Consider the following 12,347-nt stretch of genomic DNA (forward strand, 5'->3'; position numbering starts at 1 on the left):
TGCAAAGTAATGATATTGCAGTTCTGTTATTTCTTCTTCATTTATTTGTTGAAATACTTCAATAAAGAAAAACTCCACCGACCTACTGTTTTTAAAAGCTTTATTTAGATTCACATGTCATACAGTTTGCCTATCTAAAGTGTACAATCCAGCAGCTCTTAGTATATTCACAGAGTTGTGCAGCTGTCACCACAACCAATTTTAGAACATTTCATTTAAATCTCCCTTCCCCCTCACAAATAACCGTACTCCCCTTAGCTCTCATCCCCCAAACCCCTCTGCCCGAAGCACCCACTTATCTAATTTCTGGCTCTATAGATTTCCCTACTTTGGAGGTTTCTTATAAACAGATCATCCGATGTGTGGTGGCTCTTGGTATCTGGCTTCTTTCACTCAGCATAATGTTTTCTAGGCCCGTCCATGTGGAAGCGCGTATCAGCACTGCATTCTTTTTTACGGCCAAGTGATATTCCATTGTACAGTTATACTGCGTTTTGTTGAGCCATTCATCAATTGATAGATATTTGGGTTGTTTCTACTTTTGAATATGATAAATAATACTGCTGTGAGCATTTGTTACAAGTTTTTACGTGAACATATGTTTTCATTTCTCTTACCTAGAAGTAGAATTGCTAGGTCATGTGGTAACGAACTCTATGTTTAGCCATTTGTGGAACTGCCAGGCTGTTTTCCAAAGCGGCTGCACAGTTTTACATTCCCGTCAGCAGTATATGAGGGTTTCTACTTCTCCAGCATTTGTTATGATCTGTCTTTTTATTTATTTATTTATGAGACAGAGTCTTGCTCTGTCGCGCAGGCTGAGTGCAGTGGCACAATCTCGGCTCACTGCAACCTTCACCTCCCCAGTTCAAGTGATTCTCCCACCTCAGCCTCCTGAATAGCTGGGATTACAGGTGCCCATCACCACACCCTGCTAATTTTTGTATTTTTAGTAGAGATGGGGTTTCACCATGTTGGCCAGGCTGGTCTCTAACTGATGATCTCAAGTGATGCGCCCGCCTCAGACTCCCAAATTGTTGGGATTACAGGCATGAGCCACTGTGCCCGGCCTTTTTAGTTATAGCCATCCTAGTGAGTGTGATGTAGTATTTGATTGTAATTTTGATGTGCATTTACCTAATGACTAGTGATACTGAGCATCTTTTCATGTGTTTATTGACCATTTGTATGTTTGGGGGAAACTAGCTATATATAACCTCTGCCCATTTTTAAATTGGATATTTGTGTTTTTATTATTGAGTTGTAATAGTTCTTTATATATTCTAGATCAAAAGTCTAGATTTGCAAACGTGTTCTCCCATCTGGGTTGTCTGCGCTTTCTTCACATCTCGATGTCCTTTGAAGCAAAAAAGAAAAAAAAAAGGCTCACATTTTGATGACGTCCAGTTTATTTTTTCTTTTGTTGCTTGTGCTTTTAGTGTCATAGCTAAGAAATCATTGTCTAATTCAAAGTCATGAGGCTTTATGCCTATGTTTTATTCCGAGAGTTTTATAGTTTTAGCTCTTACATTTAGGTCTTTGATGCACTTTGAATTAATTTTTGCATATGCTGCCGTCTACTCTTAGGTTACCCAGTGCTGCAGTTAAAGGAAGAGTCAGTGCTGGATTCTTTCCCTTTCTTTACCAGTTTCCATAATAAGGAGTTGCCACTGGAGTCATCGTATGGAGCTGGGTTTATTATTTTTCTTTGTGATTATGGCACTTAGATTTAAACATGTTCGTGTTCGGATTCATTGACAATGATGTCGTTTTATCTGAGAAGCATGTCTGCTCTGCTTGGGTGACTTTTAGGAAGCCTTTTCATTTGTCAAAGACTTTAGTACTCTTGCAATGGTTTCTCATTCGAACTCTCTCTCAGTTTTCCCAAGGAGAGGTGGGGAGAGCAGGTATCCTGAGGCCCATTTTACAGGGTCAGGAATAGAAGCGTTAGGAGGAGTGACTTGTACGAAGTCAAGTGGCAGAGGCAGGACTTGACCCCTTGTGTCTCTGACTGCTTTCTTGTGCTCATGCCCCGTGTGTGTACCACATAGTCAAAACCTTGGCATGAACCTGGAATTTGAGTTTGAGTCCTGGTTCATGACCTGTGGCCTCCAGCAGGTCTTTGGGTGTCCCTGAGAATTGGTTACCTACTTTGTGAAATCGGAAGGCTGGAAGAGCCGATTTCAGAGGATGAGCTTTCTTTCCTAAGTAAGGTTGCCTGCATTGAGAAACAGCCCAGCTTTCACTATGCTAGAGTAAGGCCCTGTTATACCCTTCTTCAAGCATGTCTGATTTTGGCAAAGCTTATCTTCCCATGTAGGTATTCATCCAAAAAGTATTCTTTTTGTAAAAAGAGACTAGCAGAAGTTAACAGGGTTATCTAGATTCTTAACTTTATGCTATTATGTGGCATTTGAGTTTCTTTAATCATGAGTTTGTATTACACTTATAATCAAACTAATTACTAATTTAAAAATTTGTGTGTGCTGACATGTATGCAGTTTACAAAGAGAAGTGGAGTTTTTTTTAACCTTTTTTTTTCTTATCTAGCTGTCTCACCCTAAGTTTTTTCATCTTCCCAATTGTCTTTCAGAAACATGCCAAAGGCCAGGATTTGTTTGATCAGATTGTGTATCACTTGGACCTTGTGGAAACAGATTACTTTGGCCTCCAGTTCCTCGATTCTGCCCAGGTTGCGGTAAGTTATTGCTTTGATTCATTTCAGAACAGATTGGCTTTTCATTGCTAATTGCACATCCACAGTTGCTAGAAATGGGTAGAGAAAAACAGGAGTAAAACTGTGATACTGTGCCAGTAACAGGCATTGGGATGGTGGTTGTGGTGCCCAAGTGCCATGCGTCACAATGCCTGTAGGATGCCTCACCCTTGAGGTGGCCAATAACCAGGAGAGGATGTGAATGGGATGAATTAGGGATGCATTGTAAGCACATTTCTAGAAAAGGTAGAAAGAAGAAACATCATTATAGAAGTTCTTTTAGGCTGGGGGCAGTGTCTCATGCCTGTAATCCCAGCACTTTGGGAGACTGAGGCAGGTGGATTGCTTGAGTCCAGGAGTTCAAAACCAGCCTGGGCAACATGGCGAAACCTCATCTCAACAAAGAATACAAAAATTAGCCAGGCATGGTGGTGTGTGCCTGTAGTCCCAGCTACTAGGGAGGCTGAGGTAGGAGGATCGATTGAACCTGGATGATCAAGGCTGCAGTGAGCTCAATCAATCCTGCCACCTCAGCCTCCCTAGTGGCTGTATTCCAGCCTGGGTGACAGAGTAAGACCCTGTCTCCAAAAAAAGAAAAGGAAAAAGAGAAGAAAGAAACACTTTTAATGGTGCTGCTTTTGTTTTTAACCAGCAGAAGAAGCTGCGCCACCATCTTCTTGCAGAGTCTGCCTAGGTGGAGAGCAGGTGCTGTGAATGGAGCTGAATGCCAGCCAGGCTTAGTGGGGTTGGGGGTGGATGGGGTCGGAGCAGGTCTTGGTGTTGCCGGGAACCATCTTGCAGGTTCCAGGAGGCTGTGTTAGGTCAGCTCTTCACTTGCTTTGCCTGAGACAGAACTGTTCACAGTGGAGATGTTAGAATGAGTGAACTCCACACAGCTCAGACCCACTCTTTTTAAAAGCAGGAATGACTTCATAGTTCCCCTTCCCAGCAAAATCTAGCTTGGGGTTTCAAAGATAATTTATTCGACAATCTAAATCTATTTATGGAGTGCCCATTATGCACTGGGCCCTGTGCTGAGCGTTGCGGATAAAGCAGTGCACATAGATATGTCATATGCCAGATGGTAATAGGAGTCAAGAAAAATAAAGGCGAGGAAGGGGTAGCCGGGGGGAAGGGGAAGCACTATTTTAGACAGTGTATTGAAGGCTGGGTTCCCTGGTCAGGATGTTTGAGCTGGAGACCTGGAGCTCCTCATAATGGTTAAGGCTGTCTACTGGAAGATACTTACCAGATACTTCCTGATTGTATCTGGAAGTTGTCAGGTGAGATGTGACATTTGTAAGGTGAAGATGTACAAAATTGGTGCCTGGGAATTAGGTCTACTGGAGAATGTTTGTGAGATGCTGAGTCCTTAGGTGACAGATTGGAATCTGGATGGGAATGCAGACTACAGTCCTGGCTACAGTGCCTCTGGGGTGGACACTCCCACTGGGTGTCCCTGTGCAGACGTGTCCCTCAACCTCAGCCACTTCTTCTGCATCTTCAGGACTTCCTGTTATGCCACCCCACCCCACCCCCAAACTGTGTCCTCCTCAAACTGTGTCCTTCTCGAACCCTCCTGGTTCCTTCTCACTTCTCAGCCAGAGACTCTCACTCCGCCCACCCGGCCCGGGAGAAGAGCAGAACAGCTTTTCCCTTTCCACCTCTCAGTCCAGTTCTGCTTCCTATGAAGTTGGGCCGACCAGTGTCCTACCCTCTGACCTCATGACTGTCCTTCGCATCCCTCGAGGACTTTGGTGTCTCAGATTTTCTCTTCCTCTGGGTAGCCTTAGGAATGAAGTTACTGGCCCTCCTATATATTCTGGGCACTGTTTCCTGTCATTTAGGCTTCATTCGAGCAGATTGACAAGACCCTCATAGATTCCCATGGGTCCTGTCACCACCCGCACTCCAGGATCTAGAATTCTGCCAGTCCCCATTCCAGGACAACTTCCCTTGATTCCTTCCATTTTCCCAGTTCCTCTCCCTCTGGGCTTGGCCCACAGTGGTCTCCTTCTGCCCTTTCTTCCCTCCCAGCCTCCTCCTGCGCTGGCCTTCCTCCCAGCCCGAGCCAGGCCTAGGGCACCTCACCTGTGTCCTCACTTGGCCTTTGATTCTCCTGCCCCTGTGACTGTCCCCTGGCCTCCCCTTGACACGCAGGCCCATCTGTTTCCTCTGCGGCTTGTCCCAGCCTGCCAGGCGTTGCTGGAGAGAGCTACAGTCTGTGCCTTCTGGCATCAGCACCGATCACAGGTTCAGCAGAGTCCAAGCCCCCGAGCTGCTCCCTGAGCCTCAGTAGCCCCAGATTGACTCTTGGCCACCCGACAGGTCCATGTCTGGATCTGAGCACCGACCTTTAGTCCAGTCCCCACGGAGACTTTGTTCCAGCAGTTGCCTCACCTGCTGAGAAGACTGCGGTTGTTCAGCTAAAACTCCTTGAATTTTCTTCCCCTACACCTCCAATTCTGTCCATCTTTTTTTTTTTTTTTTTTTTTTTTTTTTTGGCCTTACGTGAAGAGAGCATGCCTACTTCTCCATCAACTCTCTACACCTGTAGCGGCAGTCCTATTTCCACTTGCTTCCTGAATGCCACATTTAGAGTTCTCTCTGTCCCCAGCATCCTCCACCTGTTTCCAGCATCTGCCACTCTCCAGCCCTCTTCTTCCCTGGAACTCTTCTTGATTCTGCCTTCTCCTGTGTGTCTTAAAGCATATGGTATTTTTGGCTTCAGAATATCTATGGCCCTGGACTAGAAGTCAGACTGGACCTCGTTCCTGGCTCTGCCTCTGACTCATTTGGTAGGCTTTAGATAGGCTGCCTTGCTCCTCTGGCCTCTGTTTCCTCATCTGTAAAATGGGGTACTTGGACCTGTTCTCCAAGAAAAGTTACAATTCTGATGTTCAGTCATTCTGAGTCTAAAGGGGAGGTTGGCATGTCTGCTCCAAATGCCTTCTCTAGTTAGAAAGGAGAAGGTATCTTTCATTTCTGCCATTAGAACCTATGCCTGTTGCCTTGGCAGCATGTCCTCATCCCCAGTGACCCCTCATTAGCCACTCAGATTCCCAGAAAGCCAAGTCTGTGACTCCATTATGAAGGCCTTTGCCATGAGCCTCTGCTGACTTGGCTGGCAGGCTTTCCCGCCTGCCAGTGCCCTGTCACGGTGCAGCAGGAGGGGTGTTCACAGCGGGATACAGGCGGCTTTCCCAGGCCAGACACCTGCAGATGCTCAGGCTCTCAGGCCTTTCCAGCATCCAACTCTACGAACGTGAGGCAAAAGCAGGTCGGAGGGCAGGGGTCCTCATCTGCCTCCAGCTCTGAGAATGCAAGAGCTGTGTGGCAGCAGCAGCTCCCAGGACCCTGTAGTCATTCCCGTCGTTGCTTTCTGAGCTGGACTCCTTACAGGCTGGGTCTGATGATGCCTGCCCTTACCTCTGTGCCTTTGCCTGTGCTGTTCTCCTTCTGCTGTTTCTCACCTGTTTAAACTAAAGCCATCCTTCAAGACCATCTCAGATGACCCCCCCTCACCCTTCAGGAATCGTGTCCTGAACTCCCAAAGTGTTTTTTCTTCTATGCGAATCTTATTTTGCCTTCTGTGGCCATATGACTGTTTGGCCTTGGGTTTGTTAAGTGAGTGTGTGTGTGTGTGTATATATATGTGTGTGTGTGTGTGTATATATACATACATATACACACACACATTATGTGTGTATATATATATAGATTATATATATATAAAACTTTAAAATTAGATCCTAAGACTTAGGACCTCCTCCTCTTAACTTGGTGATTCTTGGGGACAAGGCACATAATCTAGAACCTTTTTTAGCCCCAGAAAGAACCTGAGGAGAGGCATTTGTCAAATCTTTCTAGATCTTTCTTTTACCATCTTCTAGATGGTGAAACCAAAGCCCTTAGACCTTGGCAAGTCACTTAGTGAATAGCACAGCTTGGACTCAAATTCAAGTTTTGCCATTTCAAGTCTATGTGCTCTTTCTAGTACACCGTACTCTTGAGCCTCAGTTTCCTAGCTGTAAAGTGGCATAATAACATCTATTTCATGGGGAATTTGAGGAGCTCAGAGAATTAATGGAGGAGAAAAATTTTTGTAACCGGGACATGGGTATGGGTCTCCTCTTTGTAGCTGGGCAGTGTGAGGGGGACCAGAAGTCGTCACTGCCCCCGGGGTGAGCCTGCTAAAAAGGTACCGTTAGTTGATCGGAACCCGTAAGGCCCGCATTGCCTGTGGGAGAAGCCGTAGCCAATTTAAACAAGAGGCTTTGGGGAGAGCCTGCTGAGATGGCTTTTGGGGTCATTGATTTTCACAGGACCTGGGAGGTGATTGGATGTCATAGGAGGTGTTTCTGCGGACAGTAGGGTAATAGATGGACCCGGAAGGGAATGGTTCACTTGGCTATTGGCTTATTGCCCCATAATTGAGCCTCCTTCAAGCACTGGTGTTCCCACCCAGCCCCTGACATGCAGATCAGAGGGTTGGCAGCTGCAGGGCTCTTGGCATGGCGCTCTGCATACCCAGCTTATATCCCCAGCTCCCTGAAAAGAGCCAGGCCTGGTTTCCATAGTGCCCTGCCCAGCCCTGAAGCAACTGTCAAAGCCTATTGATATCACCTATTTTTAGCAGTTGGGACTAGGACCTCCTGTTTCCCTTTTCCATGTCAAAACAGGAGGCCATCCAGGAACCCACTCTGCAGATTTCACTTTGGTACAGCTCAAAGCAGGGGCTGGGAGTCTGTGTTTACGTATCAAAGCTTGCTTCTGAGAGCCAAGGGCCCAGGCCTGCACAGTCTCACTTTCCCACTGCCCGATCACGATAAGGGCTGTTTACCCAGTTCTCGCCCTGAGCCCGGCACTGAACTGCAGTCTTTGTGTAACTCTTGTTTAACATTCATCCACTGGTCTATAAAGTAGGCCATAAAACAGAACCATTTTACCGATGATGAAGCTGAGGCTCAGAGACACTAGTGTTCCTAAGAATGTTGTAAAGGTTAAAGCCAGGATTCAGAACTTGGTCTCATTCCAAAGTCCAGTACTTTCCACTTGGCTATATGACTCTGATATGCACTTGCTTCATGCGTACATACGTATATAGAAGCAAGAAAGGGAAGGTTCAGTCAGTACCATTCAGCCAACTTTGACTTGGAGCTCACTCAATGCTGAGCTCTATGGTTGCACAAATGAGCTGGATGTTGTCCCTGCCTGCCACATTCTGTTGGGAGACACAGACAAGTGATCCCCTGAACTACAGTGTATTCAGTCCTCTAAAGGACCAGTGTAAAGGTTCCTCTGTGTCTAGAGGAGGGATTGTCTACATATTATTGATAAAATGAACAAGATATCCAAGAGGAAGGGTGAACAGATGTGGGCCACAGAGAATGAGAGGACTTTGCCAGGCAGAGGAGGGGCAGGGATTTTGGGCAGTGGTAATAACAGCCCCACCAAACAGGAGCCTCCCTTCTTCTCTTGGGTGTGGGTGTCCTGGAGGGTAGATGTGGCCACCATTAAGTCCTTCCTTAAGCCGCTTTTCAACATGAAAAGGGAGCTTTTTCTGATGGTACATTTTGCAGTAAGGAATCCAAAAGAGATGATTTTGACCTTTGTCTCAAGTCTTGTCAGATGTGTGTCCTCTGGCCTTTTTAGCATAGAATCTGGCAATGAGAGGTGCAGGGCTGCATAGTGAGGCTGGAACATAGATATGGCGCCTGCTGGGAGGGTTCAGTGGCCGCTAAAGGGACTCGTGCGGCTCCTTTGGCTTTGCTTTAATGGTTGTTCTGAATGTCGTCACATTTGCCACTTGTGTGGACACTATTGGGTGCTCTTGCCATCTCAGATGTAATTATAAGAAGAAAAGAGTGACTACTAGGTATACCTGGAGGGGACATAGGAGAGTATAAATGCTAAGAGTAGAATCTGTGTTACAACTGCAGGAAATCAGACAAAACCCCTTCCTTCCACCCATTTGGTTCAGTGCGGTTTCCATAGACAGTGCTTAGGGGATAGTTCTGTTCACAGGGGCTGAAGCTGAGGCTCGGGTACCCGGGCTGTGAGGTGGGCTGGCTGGGGGCTGGTGGGCTTGCTTGTGGCCACACATCAGGTGAGTGGCAGAGCTGCGACTTGAACCCTGATCTTCTGCCTCCTTGCATGGTGGTCCAAAGAAATGTAAACTGGGCTCAAGAAATGCCAGAGGGCCTGGTGTGGTGGCTCATATCTGTAATCCCAGCATTTTGGGAGGCCGAGGCAGGTGGATCACCTGAGGTCAGGAGTTCAAGACCAGACTGGCCAACATGGCAAAATCCTGTCTCTATTAAAAATATAAAAATTAGCCAGGCATGGTGGCACATGCCTATAACCCCAGCTACATGGGAGGCTGAGGCAGGAGAATCACTTGAACCCAGGAGGCAGAGGTTGCAGTGAGCTGAGATCATGCCACTGCACTCCAGCCTGGGTGACAGAGCGAGACTCTGTCTCGAAAAGAAAAAAAAAAAAAGAAAATGCCACAGGCCTCTCTGCAGCCTGTGTCTGAATGCTAGGAGGCAGGCCGAGTGTTTTCCTGCCCATGTGCAAATACTGGTACTGAATGGGAAGCTGCTAAAGGGGTCTCCACCACTGATTTAGATGATTCCAAGGAAATCATCTCACACCAGCAGGTAGCTGGTGTTAAGTGAGTTTATAGGGCTTTGTCATCATGGGGAGCAGGAAAGATCCCCCCATAGGCAGAGAAGGCACTTTAAGCTAGTCTGTGGTGTGGAAACCTGGAGTACTGGATGCTGACACTGACAGGGCTGTGAGTTTGAATTCCAGCTCTGCTTCTTTTCAGGGCTGCACCTCCCACACCCCAGCCTTAGTCAGAGGATGGATGTGATACAGTAAACTCCAAAGGCATTCATCCCCTTGTTCCTCTTTTCATCCTTTGGGTACAATTTGATTATCTCTTCAGATTCCTTCCAGCTCTAGTTTAAACACAAACTATATATATATATATATATAAATTTATATATTTATTTATTTATTTGAGACAGGGTCTTACTCTATCACTCAGGCTGGAGTGCAGCTCGGCTCACTGCAACCTCTGCCTCCCTGGTTCAAGGGACTCTCCTATGGGTATGCGCCACCATGCCCAGCTAATTTTTGTATTTTTAACAGAGATGGGATTTTACCATGTTGTCCAGGCTGGCCTTGAACTCTTGACTTCAGGTGATCCACCTGCCTTGGCCTCCCAAAGTACTGGGATTACAGACGTGCACCATCACGCCTGGCCTGTTTTTAAAATACATAGGGTCTTGTCGTCACCCAGGCTGGAGTGCAGTAGTGTGATCATAGCTTATTGCGGCTTTGATCTCCTGGGCTCAAGTGATTCTCCCACCTCAGCCTCCTCAGTAGCTGGGACTACAGACGTATGCCACCATGCCTGGCTATTTTAAAAAGAAAGAAAAATTTGTAGAGATGAGGTCTTGCTATGTTGCCCAGGCTGATCTTGAACTCCTGGGCTCAAATGATCCTTCTGCCTCAGCCTCTCAAATTGTTGAGATTACAGGTGTGAGCCACCGTGCCTGACTTAGGTGCTCTTTATAAGCCAAGAAAATTTGCAGGTACTAGAAATCCTATTATGAGTTTCATCACTCAGACTCAATGGTGAAGGCTCAGGAGATGTTCCGGCAGAGAGTTGTTAGATGCTGTTCAACTCCTGAGCTGCTCTGAGGCCTTGTAGTTCCACTGCTCCCATGTAGATTTGAGATGATTACATTCTACAACCAGCCTTATGGGTGTCATATTTCCAGAATTGAGGTACTATTGGAACAGATGGGCCTTGCCAAGATCATCTCGCACATCTTGATTTTTGGAAAGGATTTTGCCAGATGGACTTGGATAAGAAATTCAGATTAGAAACCACCTTTCTAGCACCCGTTAGAGTATTTGAGTAAAATGTCCTGCTATTTGAACTCAGAAATGCACCTGTCTGTTTCCAGTGACTGGTTTAATGGTCTGCTAAGAGGGCCGGAGCCATTTGCCTTGGCGTTTACCCACAGGCAGCATGGCTATATTTAGCCAGGCCACAGGTGAACATCTGAGACAGGTCCCGCTGCTGCTGAATACTGTCCTCAAAGCCGAGCATAGGATACAGTTTACTAAATGCCACGTTGGGCTTTCATTGCCCCAGTGTTCAAGTCACAAGGCGGTCTTGTGGAATAAAATACGAGTGATCAGAGTCTCAAAGGCCCCTGCAGCTAAGAAGAAAGTCAGATCATTTTGAACTGGTTGGATACAAGATAGGTTTTGTCATCTTTCATTTTAGGATTGTGACTGGGTTTCTTATTGCCTCTGATGCAGGCAAGCAAAACCTGATCCCATCATCAAGGGGTCAAGGAGCTTTTAAAATGAGGAAGCCGTTTCTGATTCCATTCTCAGCTTCACTAGCCCCAGACTTTTCACAGGTGTCTATCCTGGCAGGTCCTGCTTTGGGCAGGACTCTGTGGCTGAGCAGAAAGGATGGAGCCCAGCCTACAATGGCTGAGGGGGTGCCTTTTGCAGTGTGGCCAGAGGGCAAAGCAGTCAGCCGCCCCGTACCAGCATCTGGCTGTGGTCTACCTGTGAATGCACACCAGCCACAGATGTTTGGCCGTTTCACCTCTTGGACTAGCCTGTAAAACCTGAAATTGCTTGAGATTTTGCTCAGCCCAAACAGCAGTTTCAAGAAGGGGCTGTGGATGTTTCAAGATCTCCAAGATCATCAGAGCCTCTTCCTGGGTAGGAGAGGATGTGGAAAATGTCAGTACTAAATATTTAACGGGCACACTGGAAGCATTTATGAAAACTGATGCTCTGAGATTCTGTTTAATGAGTCTTGGGTAGGACCTGAGTTTTGACTTTTTCAAAGTTCCACAAGTGATGGTAATACTAATACACAGCCAGGATGGAAAAGCACAGCTGGGGAGACTGCACAAGTTGGACTTGGCTGAAGATGAGACTTTGACAGTAGAGGAAGAGGAAAGGGAAGCCTCAGCTTGTTCTACTCAAAATAGTGGTGAGGAGACTTAAGAAAGGAAAGAAATGGAACAAGCTTCTTTAAGCGATAAGCCTCATATGGGCTAATTAGACTAGGGGATGAGTGGTGAATTCTTTTGAAAGTGAGAAGAACAGGTTTAGTCATAGCCATTAGCATGTTACTTGGTAGGAAAGTAAATATTAGGCTTAAATCAAGTCTGTATCAGCCCCCTCCAGGGGCCAAAGTTGGGGGTTTTCAGCTTGTTGGAGGGCACCAGCAGCATCTAATTCTAATGAGGTGAACTCATAAAACAACAAATGAATATGGACGTGACAACGCAGCCCAACCCCTAAAAATAATATTCTCATTAAAATAAACAATTATGCAGCAAGGTAAAAAGAAAGTAAATGGCATTCACAGCCCCACCGTCCAAAAATAACCTCTACAATTCCTTCTGGACATATCTAGATAGAAAATAATAATTTTATACAAATGAGATTCCACCGGATTTTTTTTTTTTTCTCATGTAACATTGTGCTGTGGATCTCTTGCCGCATCAATAAATACAGGCCTACATCAGTTTTAAATAGTATTTCATTATATGGATGAGCCATTTTCTAATCCATCTCTGTT

The 12,347-nt window shown here is 46.1% G+C and overlaps 1 protein-coding gene across 5 annotated transcripts in view; it reads left to right on the plus strand.

The window, feature by feature from the left end:
- The window catches only part of EPB41L4B (erythrocyte membrane protein band 4.1 like 4B), a 151,887-nt gene that overhangs the window by 38,879 nt on the left and 100,661 nt on the right, over window positions 1-12,347 (plus strand). For all 5 annotated transcript variants that reach the window (XR_012424478.1, XM_045373597.3, XM_015436877.4 and 2 more), the window contains exon 2: window positions 2,594-2,698. Coding sequence is in view for 4 of the 5 variants with exons in the window: in XM_045373597.3 (XP_045229532.2) it covers window positions 2,594-2,698 (105 nt within the window). In the remaining variant the exon portion in view is untranslated. The remainder of the gene's footprint in view (window positions 1-2,593; window positions 2,699-12,347) is intronic.

This window comes from Macaca fascicularis, chromosome 15, assembly GCF_037993035.2.
Source record: "Macaca fascicularis isolate 582-1 chromosome 15, T2T-MFA8v1.1".
NCBI lineage: Eukaryota > Metazoa > Chordata > Mammalia > Primates > Cercopithecidae > Macaca > Macaca fascicularis.